Source organism: Pinus tabuliformis, chromosome 8 (assembly GCF_031772625.1).
Source record: "Pinus tabuliformis cultivar Carrire ecotype Pingquan chromosome 8, CPIR1, whole genome shotgun sequence".
In the NCBI taxonomy this organism is placed as follows: domain Eukaryota; kingdom Viridiplantae; phylum Streptophyta; class Pinopsida; order Pinales; family Pinaceae; genus Pinus; species Pinus tabuliformis.
In genome coordinates this window covers 1,835,654,762-1,835,677,020 of record NC_142294.1, presented here as the reverse complement: position 1 = coordinate 1,835,677,020, position 22,259 = coordinate 1,835,654,762, and the positions used below count along the sequence as shown (strand labels likewise).

At 35.2% G+C, this 22,259-nt stretch overlaps 1 protein-coding gene across 1 annotated transcript; it reads left to right on the top strand.

Moving 5' to 3' along the window:
- The first annotated feature begins 6,468 nt into the window (after window positions 1–6,468).
- On the top strand, window positions 6,469–7,089 carry LOC149243608 (histone H3.2-like). The gene is made up of 2 exons (XM_089371262.1): window positions 6,469–6,735; window positions 6,823–7,089. The coding sequence occupies exons 1-2, from the start codon at window positions 6,469–6,471 to the stop codon at window positions 7,087–7,089; spliced, it is 534 nt and encodes a 177-aa protein (XP_089227388.1).
- The last annotated feature ends 15,170 nt before the right edge of the window (window positions 7,090–22,259 follow it).

Below are 22,259 nucleotides of genomic sequence, written 5' to 3'. Positions count from 1 at the left end.
TAAAAAATATGCCTTTGGCATTAGGTATTAGGTAGTTGTTGAGGGTTGACAAAATATATCGTATAACACATGCTTCTTCTCATATTTTCTATAGAAAAAATATGCCAATTTTATTTACAAATATTCCTTTCTTTTCGAAACTTACAACAAATCTTTGACATTAATCTCAATGTTTATTATAATATTTTGTAAAGACTCGGCAACATCGTTGTGGTCTCTTTCCTCTACTGGTAAGGTTTGAACTTGCCACAGCTGGTGTCCATGGAAGCTCCTTCGCATGACTTCAAAAATGACTTTGCAGCATCCTTTTGGTCTCTTTCCCTTCCACTCTGGGGATTCGATCCCAGGACCTCCCGTAGTTAAATGTCTGGGAAAAATGGTAAAGTGTTTGAACTTTGTGGGTGGGGTTGTATGTTGCAACCGAATAGAATCAATCAGAAATTATTAATGTTATTTCGAGTTATTTAGTTTTTTAAATTAATAATAATAAATTAATCGACATTTATAAATAGCAATTAATAATATTTTGTTTTACTAAATTTTAACTACTTTTAGGCTTAATCTAATATATAGATGAGATGACTCTTTTTAGGTATTTTTTTGTGTTAATTTTACCTTTTTTTTAGAATTATAAGTTTAAGTTATTTAATCTGTAAAAGAGTTTTTTAGGGTGTTGAATCTAGATATGCATTTAAAAGTGCATTTTAAACAACAAGAAATCACAAGCTTGTTGTTGGATTCTAACCAGAAAAGTCGTTCCATCTATTATTTACTCTGCCTCATTAAATTATGATAAATTTATCTACCTAGTAATGAATGTCATATTAAAGTTAGACTATTATTGTTATTGTTAAATTGCAATAAGTAAAGTATATTTTCAATTTATATTTATTTTTTAATTTTTAGAGTTTTCATATTTTTTATGAATATTTTACCAAAAATTGTATTATGAAATTTCGATGAAAAAGACAAAAAGGTAGAATAATTAGACTTAAGCTTAGTAGCAACAAAAAAACAGTGGTCCACCAGATCCTAATCCAAGAGGAATGATTTTCATTTTGTTATCTAGGCATCCCCATAAGCCTTAAGGCCTTTCCCCATCCCTATTGGTAGCAAATGCTGGAAAAGTTCAGAGTGAAATTTGTTGAATGAGGAGCTCAATGACTGAACTCAACATGCCACCTAGTCCTCCTCAAAGCAGTGCTGGTTGGAAGTAATGCTTCCATGTCATGTATAATTGTCATTATGAGTTACGAGGAGTCAATCTAGAAGTTGTTGATTCCTAAGTTATGAGTTGGAGTCGTGTCATGTCGAGTCATAATTTGTGGAAGTCAGTGATCTAAGTTTTATATATGTAATTTCTTATGTGATCAATAAAATCATTGAGTGATTTGTGTTGTGTGCTCAATCTCTCTCTCTCCTCTCTTCTATTTTTCTAACATGATATCGGAGCTAGATCTGGCTTGATTCCCTCAACAGAAAGCCAGGAAGATGTGAGAGAGGCTTGAATGTTATTGTTTTATACATAAATAGATTAATATAAATGTGTTACAGTTGATTTTTGTTGTGAGATTTATTTCTCCCTATTTATATCTATGTGTGAGTGTGGTTTTCTAAATCTAGATCTGATCATAAGCCAGAGCTCTGCTCCATTTTTTAAAGAGATCTACAGCTCCAGGGATCTACAAGGCACTACCTATCATTACAAGTGGCACAGTGAGTGGCATAAAAGCAGTTGTGCATCATGTTTTGAAAGGAAGAGGGCTGCGACATTGTCACAATTGTGGATCGTGGATCCATGTGAAGAGTGAGAGGATTTTGGGATTTGTTGTACATAGTTACACTAAGCCTCACAACTAGACCATTTAATCTATTGGAGTGCTTGTTAAAATGTTTGATTCATTGGCAGCATTGAAAGGGTCTCCTTGTTGCCATAGATATGGGAATCCCTTCACCCGTGAATCTCCCTTTACTTTTGAATGCCATCCCTAGCAAACTGCAGAGGATTGCTCGTTATCACATTATGTCTTGCAACACTACAAGTGTTTTTTATTGAATTTGCCTACTGTATCAACACTATATATGAAAGACAAAGCAGTAATTGGACAAGGAATTACACGAAATTGAAGAGAAGTTTATCTCGAAAATTGCATGCTTTCAAAACCAAAAAGAAAAAATTATGCTAAACGTTGAGGAGTTGGTGTGCCGGATTGATTGCACATTGTGTGAATTTGTTTGGAGTAGCGTTTCATCACAATTGCAACTATTTTCTATCTGGTGTGCGTTTGTGGCAAGTTGTAAAGTGGACTAGACTTAGAGCAGTGAATCCTCTCTTGGTAACTTTTTATGGTGATTTTTTTATTCATATGTCAAATAAATTGTGGCAGTGTAGATTCAACATTCAAATCATTTCCTTATCTTGAGAAGATTATGTTTTCCTTGGATCACACTGGAATAGAATGTGGCATTGAATTGTTCTTTGTGTATTCGTCGAGCAAGTATTTCTAAAGCTTCATTCTTTGGGCTATTTGGGAAATTTTTGTGGAGAAATATCATTTAGATTTTAAGATATGTTTTCATGATGGTGGCTTAGTTATATTATTTAAAAAAAAAGTGTTTCGAGGGTAGTTATATTTTTTGAATCATGTGATGTAGAACCACAAAGAGAAGACTAATTATTTAACATATTAATGTGACCCTTTGTGCTCCGAGAGCATTAGTCACAGGTAGTTCTTAATAAGGTCAAGCTAGTGTGACCTGTCGTGCTCCGAGAGAATCAGTACAGGTTATTTTATACAAGGTCAAGTTGTAGAATTGTCTGCTGAAGAAATTTTGTACCTAGAATGCTATCCTATATAACTGATGAAGGTTGTGGAGAGCCGTGGATTCATAGATGATGGAAGTTCCACAGGATGGTTCATTATTGAGACAAACCTATTGCACTCCGAGAGGTTGAGAAGCGTCAATTTTGCAAAGCACGTCAACAATGGTCTGAAGCGGTTATGTCTTAAATAGATCAAGTGGGAAGCTCGAAAGTGTGGTGAAGAAAATAGAAGAAACCGTGAGATTTCAAAGTGGATATGAGTGCTAGTGATGACCATATCAAAGAAATCTGACAAAGATTCATTTATTGTTGTAATACGTGTTTTTATATTTGTTACATGTAAGAATTAAGGGAGGGTGTTGGAAGTAGTGCTTCCATGTAATGTATAGTTGTCATTATGAGTTATGAGGAGTCAATCTAGAAGTTGTTGATTCCTAAGTTATGAGTTGGAGTCGTGTCATGTATGAGTCATAATTTATGGAAGTCAATGATCTAAGTCTTATATATGTAATTTCTTATGTGATCAATAAAATCATTGATTGATTAGCCTTGTGTGCTCAATATCTCTCTGCTCTCTTCTATTTTTCTAACAGTGCTATTGCACCACCCACTATTTCAATTTTCAATGGTCTTAGCTGTAGTGGGAGTTCATTGGACCATCGCTCAAGATCTCATAAATTTCTTATGGCAAGGAGGAAATTCCAACACAAAGAAACATCACTTCGTATATTGGGCTACTATTAAGTCCCTTATAATCCATGGTGGCCTAGGTATGAAAGATCCAACAATGATGAATCTATAATTTGGAGAAAAATCGTTATTGCTTTTAATAACTTATAACAACAACTAGTGGAAGTATGCCCTATTAGGAAAATACTTGTTAGGAAATAAAAATAGATCCTTGGAAGGCTCGAACCTATCCCGCATCCCTCTGCATCTCAATAATCTTATCCCTACATTTCTCTCCTCCTTGAAAGGATGTTCTCCTAACCCAATGAATGAAGAAATTATAGAGGTTGGGAGGCATGATTGTAGACAATCAAGTTGGGATACAAGTAGCAGATATTCCCATAACAGTCACCCCTATAATTAAAGGTGTGGTCTCAAATATGGTGCTCAAATGGGTTTCTTAAAATAAACATATTTTGATGGATATTAGCTCATAAAAAAAAATTCATAGCATAAAATATGCCTCAAAGAGGAATGTAGGGACCCACATGATGTGAACTCTACCAATAGAATAATGAAAATATTTAGCACCTCTTTATAGATTGTGGATTCACAAGGAAAGATTGGGCACAAGCAATGCAAGCGCTATTGCATCAGGTTCAATGATCAAAACCACCAACTCAATGGTTTGAAACCTGACATCAACACTATATAGGTTCATTCAGAATTAGCGTGATTATATTAAAAAGGTTAGGATGACACTTCCAAAATGTGTTTGTTGGAAAATATGGTTAATACGAAATAGGGTAATATTTCAAAATATACAAACTAACTTAGTATTGGTAGTAGAAAGAGGCAAGTCCCTACTAGCATAGCATATCCACAACAAAGGTTCCAAGTCACATAGGGATCAAATAATGGATCCCTCTGTTTTATCTAGTTGGCACTGCATATACCAATGGTTCCATCTTGCCATTTCTCATTTTTATCCATGCTCTTTGCCCTTAAAAATTGGGGATGTGCCTTCTATGCAATATCCCTTTCTAAATTACTTGGCTTTTTCATTACATCCTCAAGAGCATCCTCTAACTATAAACAAGGGGCTTATAGCCCACACATTTCTCCAACATAGATTTGATATGGAAATTATATTTTATTCTCTACTCTTAAAATTATTCTTTAAAAAAACATCTTCAACTCCTAATTATCAACATGCATACCAGACTTTGATTCTAGATTGTACAAATGTTGGTTTTGCTTTGTTTATGGTGATCAGACTAATGCCAAACAAGGGGACACAAGTCTACTATGTAATGTTGAATTAATAATGCAAACTACAATTCAATGCCAATAAAAATAACTTACCCTATGCGTGCACATCACAACAAAGTTCAAAACATATACATGTTTTTAGATGGATGTAGATTAAAAATTGGTATGCAGAAATATAAAACTTTGTGGCTCCAATGCACTCAATATTTGTTCTTCAAATGAAGTAATATGTATGTTATATTTATTATACCAAGGTTAATGCCCAACATGAGCTAAAGAGCAAGCTACTCATTTTCTATTTACTACAACATCCTACATGCCATACAACATCTTACATACCCAACCATTGATAAATTTTAACTTTGTAGCTTCATGGTATAACTAATTAACAAGAAGGCAATAACACTTATTTCTTTTAGTTGCTATCACCAAAGCCACAAGAATTGAAATACTTAGTTACAATTTCATATCCATACACAACTGTAGCTGATTGGTTAAATGCACGATAGGAGGGAAACTTGTTTGATTGGATGTTGGTTATTTATTGTTGGAACAAATCCCAATGAATCCCGCATGCATGGACGTACCTTGCCAAGAAATATCCATGCAAATGGTACTTGCTAATATGGCATATAATTGTGTTTACCACTACGTAAGACACACCACGTAATGGTTTGAGGATGGATGATTGTAGGTGATACTCCTAGAGTTTAACATAACAACAATACTAGAACACGTGGGATGCACAACATTTAATCATTTAATTCAAGCCAATAGTCAAACTGATAGGAAATTTACTGAGGATTATCAACCATCGATCCAAAACACTAAAAATAACATTGTAATTAATTCACTAATTAAGGTAGTGATCAAATCAATTAATAATGAGTGAATAAAACATTGTAGACATCTTTATCAAACGGAAACCTAAAAGGAATATATAAAACTAAAGAAAGAAGAAACCTATCATGCAAAGTTAAGCACCATTTATAAAATTAAGACTAAATGCATCACAAAGAACAAATATTTGTCTTACCCCAGAAACCCAAATGTGAAAACCAACATTTAATGGGATTTGATTTTTGCTTATGAATTAATTACGAAGGGTGATCTATACACTCAACAAAGCTTTTGTGAATTCTTACTCAATATAAATATATATAGATGGTTTTGGCTTAGGGTTAATGTTTTTTTCAAGCATGGAAATTCTTTGATTCTCTTTCATACAATTCTCTTTAAGTGTATTACCTCTTCAAGTCCTCTTCTTCTGATATTTCCCTTCATCTTGTAAAGCTTCAATTCTCCCTTGGTCTGCGGGCTCCCAAGGCCTTACCTTGTTATAGAGATATCTTGAGGATTACCAACGATCAAGGTGATTAGTTTCAAATTATTGCATCCTTTTGGCCTTTTCTCTTCAAGTTGATTGCTAACGTCAAACTATGCAAAATTTATTTTTATTACAAAGTTGGGATAAAAGGTATTTTGGAGCCATTTTAGTGTATTGTCCCCTAATAATAATAATAATAAATAAATAAATATAAATAAATAAAATATAATAATGGTAAGTAAATAGTAAAAAATAAAGAAAATATAATAATAGTAAATAAATAATAAATAAGAAAGAAAAGATAATAATAGTAATTAAATAATAAATAATGAAGAGAATATAATAATAATAAATAAATAAAATAGGAGAGGAAGAGATGGCGAGAACGAAACAGACTGCTCGTAAATCAACAGGCGGGAAGGCGCCAAGGAAGCAGCTGGCAACAAAGGCAGCTCGGAAGTCTGCTCCGGCGACAGGAGGAGTGAAGAAGCCTCACAGGTTCAGGCCCGGTACTGTTGCCCTTCGTGAGATTCGAAAGTACCAGAAGAGCACAGAGCTGCTGATAAGAAAGTTGCCATTCCAGCGCCTGGTAAGGGAGATCGCCCAGGACTTCAAGACAGATTTGAGGTTCCAGTCGGCTGCCGTGAAAGGTAGCCCAAGACAGGCAGAAACAAACCATGGCACTCTAATTTACACCCTGACCCCTTCTGCGTCCACTCCTGCGCTGTAGTGCGGCTATGGTGGCTGGGGGGTTTCGAATTGGGGACTAAGCAAGAAAGGCGCAGTGCCCATGCCCACCGCAGAAGGGGAAACGGTAAACCAACTCCAGTTTTGCGCAGAAATGCCGACCGACCTGAGCAAAAACAGATGGGCGACAAGGAATGGAGTTTTAGATGCTGTCAGTTTCAGATCTGCAAGCCTATACATTAGTTCTGCTGAGATAGGTCAAAGAAGGATGCTGCATGTAGCTGGGTCGATCCCCTTCACCGTGGAGTGACACAAATCCCTCAAATCCGGTTTTGATCTCACTGATCCACACAAAGCGTGATAGATGAGCCAAGACCAAGTTGTTCAGGAACTTGGGACAGGGGTATGCTGCCGGATCAGGAATACGCGAGGGTATAGCCGTCAAAACAAGCATGAGGACAGCCTGCAACTGGAGAGCTCAGTTACCACTGCCTCGGCGATGATCGCAGAACCTGATGCAGAAGAAGTCCCTCCAGAAATGGGAAACCCTTGGATGTATTCCCGGCACCCGAACGCCAATTCGGACGCCGAAGGGCCAAACCCTAACTGCTTCCAAATCTTTATAAAGCCCCCTTCTGGGAAATCAACCCTGATCTGGGTTCATCCTTCAGACAGTGTGACACATCTGAAGATTAACATTGCCAACCATATTGGCTACCCGGATAATCAACAACATTTTCTTTTTGAGGGAAGATCGCTACAGGATCACAGAGCTATCAAGGATTACAACATCAAGTCAGGATCTACCATAATTTTCAACATGAGGCTACGAGGAGGTGCAGCAACCAGTAGCCCACCTAAACAATCAGAAGGAGGCAGTGGTTCCCAAACAAAACACAACCTGATTCACATCAGCAGCACAAAGGCCAAGGAATATCTTACAAGAATGTTTTACAAGGGGGAAAATCTTCTACAGCAGCTCCAAAGTAGGCCGGAACAGAACCCAACCCATATATAGTGGAGCAGCTGCACTATACACCAGAACTAACAATAGAAACATCAGAGACAGAGGAGGTATGTAACAGTTATGAAAAACAAGCCATCATCTGTCGTTTCAATGGTTTCTGGCCAAAACCCATGGATCTATTCCACTGGATTCTTACAAGATGGTCCCTAAACAGTGAGATTTTCCTCTGCTCCAAAGGATTTTTCATAGTCAAATTACCATCAGTTGAGGTCAGGGACCTGGTGTTTCAGGAGGGACCGTGGTTTTTGGGATCTTCAGGTCTCTTTATCACTCCCTGGTTCCCGGAGTTTGATGCCAACTCCTTCATTGTTTCCAGGATGCCAGTATGGGTGCATCTACATAACCTCCCTATCCATTTTTGGGACCAAAAGATTCTTGCATGCATAGGCAATACCATTGGAAGATATATTAAAATGGACACACAACGTGTGGAGGAAAGAATTTTTACTTTTGCACGCATCTGTGTGGAAGTGGATCTTAGTAAAGGATTACCGGACTGCATACAGGTAAAGCATAAAGAAGGCAGCTGGATGCAATCATTAGATTATGAAAATACAGCGTTTAGGTGCAAAATATGTCGGCAAATTGGGCACTTACATAATGCCTGCCTTGAATACAAAAAACACAGTCAAAGAAGGAAGAAACCCGGTAAACAACAAAAGGGTTGGACATTCCCCCCACCAGATCCTGAGGAGGAGGAAGAGGCTGAGGAGGAAATGCCCATACCGAATGAGAACAGCGAAGCAGAAACTCAAAAGCCATCCTCGCACGATTCTATGGAATTGCAATAGGAAAAGACTACAAATATAATGGAAATCAGTGGAACCAAAAGGCAGCATACGTCAAACACCTCTGACTCTGACAAGGAAAACCCTCGACCCGGCGAAGAAAACCCACTTCAACTTGTTCCCATGGTTCCTACCCAAGGAGAGTGGTGCAATATAGAGAAGAAAAAGGGGAGGAAAACTTGACTCCCCCCATAGTGCCTCCTCTGTGCTCCAGGCGAGGACCATTTTTACTCAGTTCCTTCTGTTTATTTTTATTTTTATTTTTTATTTTTTTTATTTTTTTTACTGTTTCAGAGCTCTCTGCATAGAGCGGTACTTCTATTTTTCTTTTTTTAGATTCTCTATGCTCTTCTCCAAAAGCCAAAACTGGCAAACACAGTTTTGACTCGACAAGAAAGACAGGCTATGCCTGTATATTGTATATGCTATGCATCTGCAAAATGTAGTTTCTTTATTAATAAAGGAAGTGCGACTTTTTCTACGGGAAAAAAAATAAATAAATAAAATAGTAAATAATAAACTATAATTCTATATATATATATATATATATATATATATATATATATATATATATATATATATATATATATATATATAAAGTATAAAAATAGTAAAAATAAGTAAAGTTAACAAAAATTCAAAAGGAATAAAATAAGAAAGTTAAATTAAGAGAAATATTAACTTAAATAAAACTTAAAATAAAGAAATAAAGTTGCATGTTGACACATGGAATGTGTGCATGCAAACCCCTCTCCATTTTTTTAGTCTATTTAATGGACAATGAGGAAGATGAGGTTCATCATTCCTTCATCCATTCTCTTGGGAGAAAATTGTTGCGAGACAAAGGATTCCCTAGAAGTAGTGCATTGATTGAGAGCTCGGGGGTGGCCGGTTGTAGAAAGATTATGTGCCGCTGAGCCTATGGTTGGGTGGAGAGTTGTTCCCAAAAATTTGTTGTGGTTAGCGGGATTCAAAGAGCATTCAACTCCAAATTCACAAGTAAGGAATATCGTCGATAAAAGTAAGTTGTCTCTACTCATGATTTTTAAAATTCTATGTTAAATAGTTGAATAATTGAGTATTGATTATTAATCATATAAATTGATGTAATTATTTGTATATTTTAAATTGAGGTTGTTACATATGGTACCAGAGCTAGGCTCAACCCTTGGGGACTATGGGAATTTTAATGCATAAAACTTCATTATTTGTAGAGTTTCCAATTATTGCTCCTGTAGGAGAATAGTCCCTAGAGTTTTATCATCCATCGCAAACTTCAAAATTCTTTCAATTGTTTAAAAGTTTCTATGTGACCTCTACATACAATTTTGAAAGAAAAAAAATAAAAATATTTAAACAGGGTTGTTACAGGTTCTTAATTTCCCACAATAGTGTTTTGTGCGAGTTCAACAAGTCTGAGCTTATTGTAATTGGCGTAGGTTTTCACTGTACCCAACTTCTACATTCATTCATCCAACAGTTATGTTAAAAACAAAAATCCCCTACATCCACTAGAGTATGGATGGAACATTGCCTTTTTCTAAACACTTTCTTCCCTATCCAACTTGCAAGGAATCATGCTGTCCTCATTTTTTTATATTTTCTTAATTGCACATAGTTGCATTTTATGTTTTGCAACACACATAAATTGATTGTTATACAACAGAGTTGAAGGGGATGGAATTTATCAAAACCCTATCTCCAATTACAATGAAAACAACTACCCAAAGGTTAAACATCTCGATTTTAGTTACGTATGGACACTGTGTGCTTGGCCCCTCAATCCATGCGAATGCAACATGCAATGACGAGTTAGTTAGATAAACATGGATAATTGATATTACAAATAAATGTTATAAAAAATAATATAATCTATTTATTGCTAATGGATAACTTTTTAATGGCATGATGTATTTATCACAAAATAAAAAATAAATAAATAAATAAAATAAAATAAAATAAAAATTAAAAGAGAGAAAGGATATATGTTATAATAGTTGAAATTATTATATTTTATTGTTGTATATATATATATATATATATATATATATATATATATATATATATATATTTTTAAATAATAAATAAAATTTATTGTTTTAAGAAATTTATAGAATTTTATGTAATAATTATTATAAACATATAATTAAAATAATGGAAATTTAAATTTTATTAGGATGTAATAAATATTGGGTTATTTTGTTGATATTGTGGAAAGTGTTATTGCAGTTAAAAGTTTTAGTTCAACAAAGAGCACCAAATGAATAATTTATGACTTATGATGAAGTAAATGAGAAAAAATAGGATCACATGGTGTGATTCCTAGTATATAAGAGAAAGTAGAACTAATGAGAACCATCTAATAGAGGACATATTGGACTAAGCTACACTAATTGTTTCATAAGTGGATTAATGATATGCTTACTCTTTATACCATTAGTATTTAAAAAGGTATTTCTAAGTACAAGTATACAAAATGTTTTTGGAGGATAATGGTAGTAGTGGTTTCAATAACTTCAAATATTTTCAAACAAGAAAATGAAATTGATTCTTCCGATTAGTCATGATAAGAATGCTTATAGTATATTATTAATCTATAATTGATATGTATTAAGATTATTATCATATGTATGGTGTTATAATATAAGGTTGCATTGACATGTGTTTCCATTTACTATGTGATGTCATGATACATATTGATGCAAATATGTTGATGTTATAACTTATGAGGCTATTTTATGATATGAAACATGTGGTAATTGTATGCAAATTTTATGACATTCAAGACTTGACATGTGGATTATTTTTTAGGATACTACTATGTTATAGCTAATACATTGGTTGCATGTTGAGATGTGGTGATTGACAGGAACTCCATAAATGAGTCAAGAGGACAAGGTTATTTGATGATCTTGTGGGATTCCATACCTGCGAGGGAGAATATGAAATGCTAGTTGGGCTAGGGACATACTCAATCAACACTACATATGCCAGTGGTTCCTTCTCTTGTATAGCTCTTGATGGATAGCTCTTGAGGGGCTATGGGACTGTCTTGAGGAGGTCGAGCACCTGATAGTGTATTCCAAGTGCCTGATATTGAATTGGGATGTCGAATTATGGTGGGGGTGTAAGGACTTCGATGCCTAGGGCTGTGCACCTTAGTGAGTGTGGAGGGAGTGGGCCAACCTTTCGAGATGTTTGGAGTATTGAGTTGAGTGTCTACCTTGGAGCGGATGAGGTCTAAGCCGGGCATGAGCCTTAGGGCTAGCCTTGGGTTATGATGCAGACCGATGAGGCTTATGCCTAGTCCCGAAAGTGGGAAAAAGGATAGAGATTCTTTGAGATTTCCCAGGTGTTGTGGAAACTTTTGATGCCTGCTGGTTATACTAGTTTAGCAGAGGGTGTAGGTAAAATGTGAAGTAATAAATAACTAAATAAAATAAAATGTTAAATGATTCAACTTAATTTCGGGACAAAGTTCCTTAAAGAGGGGGAGTATGTAATGCCCTCTAATAATAATAAATAAATAATATAATATAATATAACATTAAAATATAAGTAAATAAATTAGAAACAATAAAGAAAAGATAACAATGGTAAATAAATAGTAAAAAATAAAGAAAAGATAATAATAACTTAAATAAATAATAAATAATGAAGAGAATATAATAATAATAAATAAATAAGCCCGCAGAGGTTTGGTCTCGTGGCCAACGGACGATCTACTAAGTCGTTCGTGCCACTGTGCAAGTCACGAGTTCAAGTCTCGTCTTAACCGAGGGCCATTCTTGCGGGCTGGGCGATTCCTCCTAGAGGTTATTGTGGTAGCCGGTGGGATTCGACCCTGTGTAACACAAGTACGATACCACCACCGTTGCCGATACTGCTAGTCACCAAAAAAAAAATAGTAAATAATAAACTGGAGTTTTAAATAAATATATATAAAAGTAAACTATAAAAATAATAAAATTAACAATAGGTAAAAATGAATAAAATAAGAAAGTTAAATTAAGAGAAATATTAAATTAAGTAAAACTTAAAATAAAGAAATAAAGTTGCATGTTGACACATGGAATATGTGTGTGTGGGCCTCTTTCCAATTTTTTGGTCTATTTAATGGACGATGAAGAAGATGAGATTCATCATTCTTTCATCCATTCTCTTGGGATAAAAGAGGGATAAGAGAAAGGATTCCCTGGTAGTAGTACGTTGATTGAGGGCTTGAGGGTGGCCAACTATAGAAAGATTATGTGCAGCTAAGCCTACGATTGGGCAGAGAGTCGTTCCCAAAACTTTGTTGCAGTTAGTAGGATTCAAATAGCATTCAACTCCAAAATCACAAGTAAGGAATATCGTCGATACAGGTAAGTTGTCCCTGCTCGTGTTTTTGAAAATTCTATGTTAAATAGTTGAATAATTGGGTGTTGATTATTAATCATATAAATTGATGGCATTATTTGTATAGTTTAGATCGGGGTTGCTACATTTATATCACACCTCACCCTTCACAAGATTTTGGTTGTCAAAAACTTCAATTAGAAGATGCACCATGCTATTTTAACACTCCCTCTTTAATGGCCTCTTGGCACTCCATTAATTTGAGGATTGCTTTGTAAGGGGTTCCACTCATTCCCAAGTGTTCTTAGTCACCTTTCACATTTCGTTAGACAATTTATAGCACTTTTGGGACTATATTTATAACCATAGGAAAGAAATAACCATATTTTCACCTCTTCAACCTTTGGTATTGTCCTTGAATGTTGTTGTTTCTTCATCTCTAATTCCTCTTGATTCTAGAAACATTTTTGGACTTGTTGTTTCATATGATGAGATGTTGTTAATATTTGAGTCCTCTCCTCCCATCTTAAGATGTTATGCTTTTGACCTACGAGAAATATAGAATACCAGAAATACGAAGAAATATAGGCCAGAACACAAAATTATCACATGAAATGAGAAAAATTGCAAAGTATTTTATTATTCAAAAACAGATTCAATGTTCACTTGTCTCTTCGACGGGGAAACCTCCAGTAGAGAAAATCTTAATTACAAGACTCAATGATATTTCCCTTACTAACTAAGAATATTTATAGCTAAATGACATCCAAAACCCTAACTACTAGTGGTCCCTTGCATAAAATGGGTTAACCACTTAATTTATTAACTATGGCCCGTTTACAACTAACTGTGGTCCCTTTTCTCTAATGTAGGTTAACCACTTACAATTATTAATACGTGCTTTACTGGCTCTCTAACTAACTATGACTTTGACTTGGTCCATTGGGATTATTACATAAATTAAGGGGTTAGGGTCGAACCGTAACATGCCCTCCCCCATCAAAAGTAGCCTTGTCCTCAAGGTTGAAGCTCTGGAAACTGCTGAAGAATAGTGGTTAGTTCCAAGATTGCATCTTTTAGAGATGTGTCTTTCCACTTGATGAGGACTTCCTTGATCGTGCGGTCGCGGAGACATCTTTCACAAGTATGGAGGGCCTGTTCTGGTCAGAGCCAAAGTGAGCCTTCCTCATCCAATTTGGGTAGAATTGTTTGAACACTACAATTTTTCCCAGCCACTTTCTTGAGGCATGATACACGGAAGACCAGATGGATTGTTGACGTAGGTGGCAAGGATAGTTTGTAGGTGACTACTCCTATACGCTAAAGTATCTGATAAGGTCCATAGAATTTTGGTGCTAGTTTTTGGAAACCCTTTTCTTTGAGAGATGTTGCTTATATGGTTGAAATCACAGGAATAACTAATCTCCTTCTTGAAATGCACACTCAAAACGATGTTGGTTTTCTTGTTGCTTCATTCAGTTCTTAGCTTGATGTAGATTATCTTTGAGATGAGCTATCATGGTGGCACAGTTCTATAGGAGTTGATCAACTACTTGTACTTTAGAACATCTAGGGATATAAGAAATAGGTGAAGATATGAGTTGGCCATGCACCGCCTCATATAGAGTCATCTTGGTGGCTTCATGATAGATAACATTATACCACCATTCAGCTAAAGGTAGCCATTGTACCCATTGATGTTGCTTTTCTGAAGTGAAGAACCTTAGATATGTCTCCAAACATTTGTTGACTGCTTCTGTTTGACCGTCTGTTTGGGGATGATAGGCGATACTTAGTTGGAGTTGCGTGCCTTGTAGCTTGAAAAATTCTTGCCAAAATTTGCTGGTGAAAGTGGGGTCGTGATCAAACACAGTGGAAGTCAGCATGCCATGCAGTTTGAAGATCTGGTCCAAGAAAACTTGAGCCACCAAAGTGGGGGTAAATGGGTGTGGTAGAGCACAAAAATGAGCATATTTAGAAAGTTTTTCCATGACCACCATGTGACTGATTTGTTTCCTGACTTTGGGAGACCAATGATGGAATCCATCGAAACATCCGTCCAGATAGAGGCAAGGAGTGGGAATGGTTGTGAGGTTCCCTATAACTTGATTGTTTCCCCTTTGTTGCATTGGCACACATCACATTCATCTACAAAAGTAAGAATGTTGCTTTTCATTACAGTACAAAATAAAGAACGACGTGCACGAGCATAAGCCTTCTGAAAGCCTGAATGTCGTACAATTGGAGATGAGTGCAGCTCATCCAAGATGCGGGTTTTGAGGGTAGATGTCAGTGATATAACTACTCAATCCTTGTAGCAAATAATCTCATCCTTCCAAGACTAGTTGACTGAGGAATCATGATCTTCTCTTAAGTTATTAAAGAGTTGGGAAAGAGAGGGGTGGGAGAACCATTCCTTGCGGGCGTCTTCAATCCAATCTGAGATGGGTAGAGAGATTGATAGTAGGGTGCTTTCATCGTCAAATTGGTGTGATAAAGCATCAATCACTACATTGTCATTCCCTTTTCTTTTAAATTATCTCATAATCATATCCAAACATTTTTGCAAGCCATTTATTTCACTATGGCGATGATAGACGTTGCTCCAAAAATTATTTTAGGCTTTGATGGTCTTTGCGGATTTGGAAACATTAGCCCAACAAGTATGGTCGCCAGGTGTCTACCGTATGTAATATGACCATAATTTATTTCTCATAAGTGGATTGACCTAGATGTTTTCCACTGAGTTGTTGACTGGTGAAATCCAATGGTTTGCTTTCGTGCATTAATACATCACCAATACTAGTACCGGAAGCATCACATTCAATCACAAAAGATTTGGGGAAGTGTGGTATGGCTAATACGAGAGTGGAGCATATGGCATGTTTGAGAGCCAAGAAGCCCTGCTAAACTACATTAGTTTAGAGAAATGAATTTTTCATGAGAAGATTAGTGAGGGGTCTAGCAATGCAACCATAATTGCGGACAAATTTGCGATAGTAGCCAGTGAGACCCAAGAATTCCCTCAAACTCTTCAAGATTTTTGGTTGGGGCCAATCCTGCATTGCCTAAATATTTTTCGGATCAACCCTCACTCCTTCACGACCCACAATGTGTCCCAAATACTTGACTTCTTCCACTCCAAAAGAGCACTGTTGGCCCTCAATTTTGGTCATTTTTGCCTATCCTAAACCCATTCATTTAACACCATATTCCATCCTATTTCACTTACATATGCTTCATTTTACTCTTATTTTTCATATTCAGGTAACTAAATTAAGTTTTTCAATTTTTAGAAAATTTTGTAAAAAATGGGTTTTAAGAGTAAATTTGGACTGCATTAAAAATTCCCGTAATAGCTCTGTTAAAGTCATATGTGCAGGACACCTGGGTGAGAGATGAGCACATATTTGGAAAGCTTAGGAACCACAGATGGAGGAACACATATTGGTTCAGTCAAACTGAGAAAACACAAGCCTGGTCAATGTTGGTCAAACTTGACCTGTCATTTAGAAATCCCTATTAAAAAGGGGTAGATTAACCAAACTTGATGAGTTCGACCTCGATGGATGGATTAGGGTAGATAAGATGGTTAGAGCCATTGTAACGAAGTTTTTTGATGATTTGCTTATTTAAATTGACTTTATGAACCATTCATATATGTAATTTGTATTCAGACTATTGGAGAATTATTGATAATTTGAAGAATACTCTCTATTGTTCTAGTTTTTGTTCATGCTATGGATATTCTCATAAGCTAGCTGTAGCTGATAGTCCCTGAGGTGTACAAGGCAAGGTTGGAGGGCCCTCATACCAAGCTAAGTACACATTGATTAAATTAGCATAAATTTAATTTCATTATTTCTTTTTTCAAATTTCAGTTATTTAGATGTGTGATGTTTTTTGTGTGATTTTTCGATGATGTTAGTTTAAAGTCAAATTTGCATATGAAAGGACAAACAAGAATTTAAGTTAAATTCTCTTTCTATCAAGTTATGGATTATAGATAAAATCATCCATTTTGCATTTCTGTATTATTTATTGATTTCTAGTTTTTATTTGATGCAATGGTAATGTTATTGGAGTATAACTGTGAGGAAGGACAACCAGGACCTCCTAAGTGAGGAGTCTCTTCTCTTGCTATCTACACATTACAAACCACTACTCTTTAGTTTCTCATCTTAGGGATAGTACTGTGAGGAAGGCCAACCAGGGCCTCCTAAGTTAGTATCCCCTTCTCTTTCTTGCTGCATCTTGAATCAGAAACTTTTTAATTTTTTAAAACTTAAAATATATTTGTAATATGCACTTCCTTTAACCTTGTAGTCTTGCCTTCCTAAATTGAATTCACCTGAAATCCATATACTTTGGACATGCTTCAAAGTCTACAAACCTGGATTGACAAGTGAAACACATGCTTTAGTTTACTTAGTAAATTGAACTTACATTTTTGGCACCATTTTCGAGGAAGCATATTCAGATTTAATCAAAATAGGAAGCTTTAAACAAAAACATAAAAAAAACACACAAAAACAAGACAAAAACAAACAAAAACAAACAAAAGCAAACAAAAACATAAAAAGTAAATAGGATTTTTCATTATGGTCATTTATGCCTAGACAAAGAGATGAAAAAGGTAGATACATAAAACAAGACCCCCCAATTACTAAACCATTGGTAGAAGCAGGACTACCTCCATTTGAATTAACTACACCAATTGTTGGAAAACCAACTTTGGAGGAGTTAGAGGAAAAACAACATTCGGGACAAAGATTAACTCTTGTTGAAAGACAAACTTTGTTAGCTTATGAAGTGAAGAGAAAACAAAAACACATAGGAACATCTTCCATAGGAAAACAAAGAGAGACAAGAAAACAAATTGATTAGCCTATTCTTGAACAAATAGATCAACCTATCTTTGAACAAATAAAACAAGTTGAATCTCAAGTTGTTATTGAAACATTTGAAACTGCTGAAAAAGATATGGCAGAAGAAGGGCAAGGATCTAACATCCTCACTCCAAAACAAAGGTTACAATATGAAAAGAAACAAAAAGAATGGAAAAGAAGAAGAGAAGAAGAGGTAAGAAGAGAAGAAAAAAGGAAAAGAGAAGAAGATGCCAAAAGAGAATATGATCATAAGAGAAGACAAGATGTAGAAATAGAAAATGATGAAGAAGCTACTTTTGGATTTCCAACTGTAGATACTAGAGCAATTCTAGTAAAAGAGGTAAAAATGAACAATATTCCACCTTCAGTTTTACCAAATTTCTATGGAATGTCTTCTGAAGATCTTGATTCATTCATGTTTGAATTTGATATCTTATGTAGAACTTATGGTTATACTGATGATACACATAAGCTTCATCTTTTTCCTGCTACTCTTAAAGCAGCTACATTAAAATGGTTTATGGGATTACGAGAACACTTTATTACTTCTTGAGAAGAAATGAAGAACATTTTTCTTAAGAAATATCAAGCCTATTGTAGGCCTAGAGATTCAAGAGAAGGTATTTTTAGAATGTCTCAACAAGGAGATGAGAGTTTGGAAGAATATTGAGAACGATTTCTTTACAACCTACAAAAATCCAAACAACATTCTCTAAATCTTTATACCATTAGAACATTTTTTTTCAAAGGAATACGAGATGCGTATCTTAATATTCTCAATGTAATGGGTAAATGAGATATTTCATACTTGCATTTGATGAAATTGTTGAATTATGTCAAAACTACTCTAGAGGTAGAGCCAAAATAGAAAAAAGAGATATGACTTCTAGAGCTTCTAAATCAACAACAGGAGGAGTGAAAAGAGCAAAAATAGGGAGTTTGTTAGAAAACTTTAAAACAGATCTTTTGAGCACCTTAGGAACACAAGTTGATGTATTAAAAGCAAAGAAGAAACAACAATAAGAAAAACAAACAATGTCAATATTTCGTCCTAAGTGTAAGAAGAAGCATCTTTTACGAGAATGTCCTTTGGATAATATACATGTTCGTGGAATTTGTACAGAAAATTATGTTGTAGACGATTTTCCAACATTAAAAGAGTTGCAAGCATGCCAATTAGAATAAACTCAATGATTTTATTATATGGCACCAAGAAGAGCTTGGCAACCACGTTTTGTAAGTACATCTCAACAGTTTCCTCAACAAATTCCCTAGAATTTTCAGTATCAAAATTCATGGAATACTCTTATGCCATGGAAAGTTTGGCCTCCTCGGCAAAACCAAAACCAACCTTCACAGAGTTGGCGAGGATATGCTTATGGAGTTCAACCTCCCCAGCAATTTTACCCTCAACAATATCAATCTTATCCTCAACAATCATATCAACAGCCATATCCTCAATAATTATTTCCATATCAGCAATTCTAGCAATCCCCTCAATCAAATCCATTCACACAAAAATCAATGCCTATACTAATTCAATCTCAGCAGCTTCAACTTCCTTCTAACCAACCACCACCCAAACAACTCAATTACCATCTCAACCAATAGAAAATCTGAGTAACAGAGCGGAGAGGCCAACCTATAATGTGGAAGAAACAATATTATTTCCCACATATTCTATTCTTCCTATTCAAAACATCCACTTGAGGTCAGGAAAAGTTCTACAAAAATATTCTCCACCAATCATGGAAGAACAAATTGAAGAAGGAGAAAAATCTGAAAAGTCTAATCCAAGGAATCAAATTCAGAAAGACAAAACTATTATGACTCAAACACCACCTTTTCGAGAAAGGTTAGTCGATCAAAAAACTTCATTTTCTCTTCTTGAATTTGATATCATAGATGAATTAAATAATTCTTATGTCAAAATTCCTTTGTTGCAAGCTATAAAAGATATTCCAATTTATACAAAAACAATAAAGGAATTATGTATTAAGAAAACTGGGAGAAAGAAAAGAGATCCACCCAAAATTCAGGTCATTGGAAAACTAACGAGTTTCATGTCTGCAAAAACAACAATTGAAAAATATATTGATCTAGGGATACCTATGGTTACCATTTCAATCAATAAATTTTCACTTCCTAAAACTTTAATTGATCTAGGAGTTGTTATAAATGTCATGACAATAGAAACTATGAAGTATTTAAAACTGCCAAATATCTTACCTACTACTACAATTTTAGAACTAGCAGATAGATCTAAAGTTGTACCAGAATGAATACTTGAAGATATCATTGTTTATTTGGATTCATGGGAATATCTTGTAGACTTTCTAATCTTGCAACCAAAAACTAATATACGAGGCTATCATTTAATTCTTGGCAGACCATGGTTAGCCACAACATGTGCCTTCATTAGATGCAGATCGGGAAGCGTGATTATAGCACATGGAGATAAAAGGAAACATATCAAACTCTATCCTCTTGCTCAATCTCCTTATTTGCTATCATGGCTTGATGATCAACAAGAAGAAACTCTACCTGTTTTAAGCATTAATCAAGCCTTTAATTTTAGAGAAGAAGAAAATGAGGATTTAATAGACCTTTTCATTTAAGAACCTGGTATTTCTAAGCAACTATGAATAACATAATATGGAAATGCAAATTATTTTTTAAATCAATGTTTTCAAGAAAATTGTATTGTTCAATCATTACAAAATTAATTTGAATGCATTTTTCCTATCAACTCAATGACTAATTCTCAAAGAAAAATAATTGAAATCAATCCTAGAAAGAATTTAAATATTGGTAATAATCTACAATCATCACAAGAACAACATGTAATTGCATTATTACAGAAATATTCAAAAGCTTTTGGCTAGGATTATACAGACATGCAAGTAATCCATCCAAAAACGTGTATCCATCACATTTACACAGATGAAATAATAAAACCAGTAAGACAACCACAAAGAAGAATGCATCCAATGATGAAGGATATAGTGAAAGAGGAGTTGTAGAAACTATTACAGGTAGGATTTATCTACCCTATCTCTGATAGTCAATGGGTTTCTCCCTTAATTGTGGTGCCAAAGAAAAATGGCAAATGGAGAATATGTGTAGACTATAGGGAATTGAGTAAAGCAGCATTGAAAAATCATTTCCCACAACCATTCATTGTTCAAGTACTAGCCTCATTAGCAAGGAAAAAGTTATTTTCCTTTCTTGATGGATTTAGTGGATATAATCAGATCAAGATAGAATTAGAAGATCAGGATAAAACTACATTTACTTGTCCATGGGAACATTTTCTTATAATGTTTTAACTTTCAGACCATGTAATGCACCTGCTACATTTCAAAGAGCAGTCCTAGCTATCTTTGCAGATCTTATACATGAATTTGTTGAAATCTATATGGATGATTTTATTGTTTATGGAAGTGATGAGCCCCAAATTTTGGTAACAATTTGGGCTCATTTGGCCTACTTACCTTGCTCAACCCTTCATCTTTTATCACTTATGCATTCATTTCTTGGTATATTCGTGTTATTTGTAGGAAGAAGGGCAGGCATTATATCTATGTGGCTAATACATGATGATTTCAGGTTTTTTGGCATTAAAGGGAGCAAAGACCACGCAGAAGGAGACAAGGAGACAACAAAGGTGGCATTGCAGGTTTATAGGGAGGTTGTCTACAGCCTTAAATGACCTCCCTCGTGATCTCCACCCTAACTCCGAGCTCCAACAGCTTTCCCCACCGAGCTTAAAGGCAGCCAACGGATTCTACAGGAACAACAGTTTACAGCAGTTTACTTTTAGTTGGACAGCCGAGCTCCACTAATTGAGGAAGCCAGCTTGATCCTCATCATGTATAAATATTAAGGCCGTGGCCTTTGATAGGAACTTTTTGAACTTTTGAACTACTGTTGCAATTTCTAAGCACGAGCTACAGCTCGGTTTTTGCTTTTTGTAAGCCAATTTTGGCATGATGTTAGACTCATGATTATTCAATAAAGGTAGGCAGCTTCAGATTCAATTCTGAGTTTTTAAGGGAGCTATAGCTCTCAGGTTAGGGCCCAACCTGAGAGTAATAGGCCTCCTTTTCCTTGTATTGTTATTTGTCTTTCCTTTCAGCACTTTATTCCTCTGTTTTGACATGCATTTGGAAATTACAGTCTACTGATTTGATTTCTTTTATGTGATTGAGTAGGATTAGTTTACAGTTCAAGTGCTTTTAGTTGCTTAGATTAGAGTAGGAGGATCAGCATTCATTAGAGCTCCAAGAAAAGGTTGACAGTGCACTCACTGCCATCTCTGTTTAGAGGTTGGGGGTGTAGACCGTACCAACCACCAAAAAAAACGCAGTCTTATACTCTCATTCAAGCTGCAACACAGTCATTTCAATTGTAGATCCATCCATGCATTATGATCTTG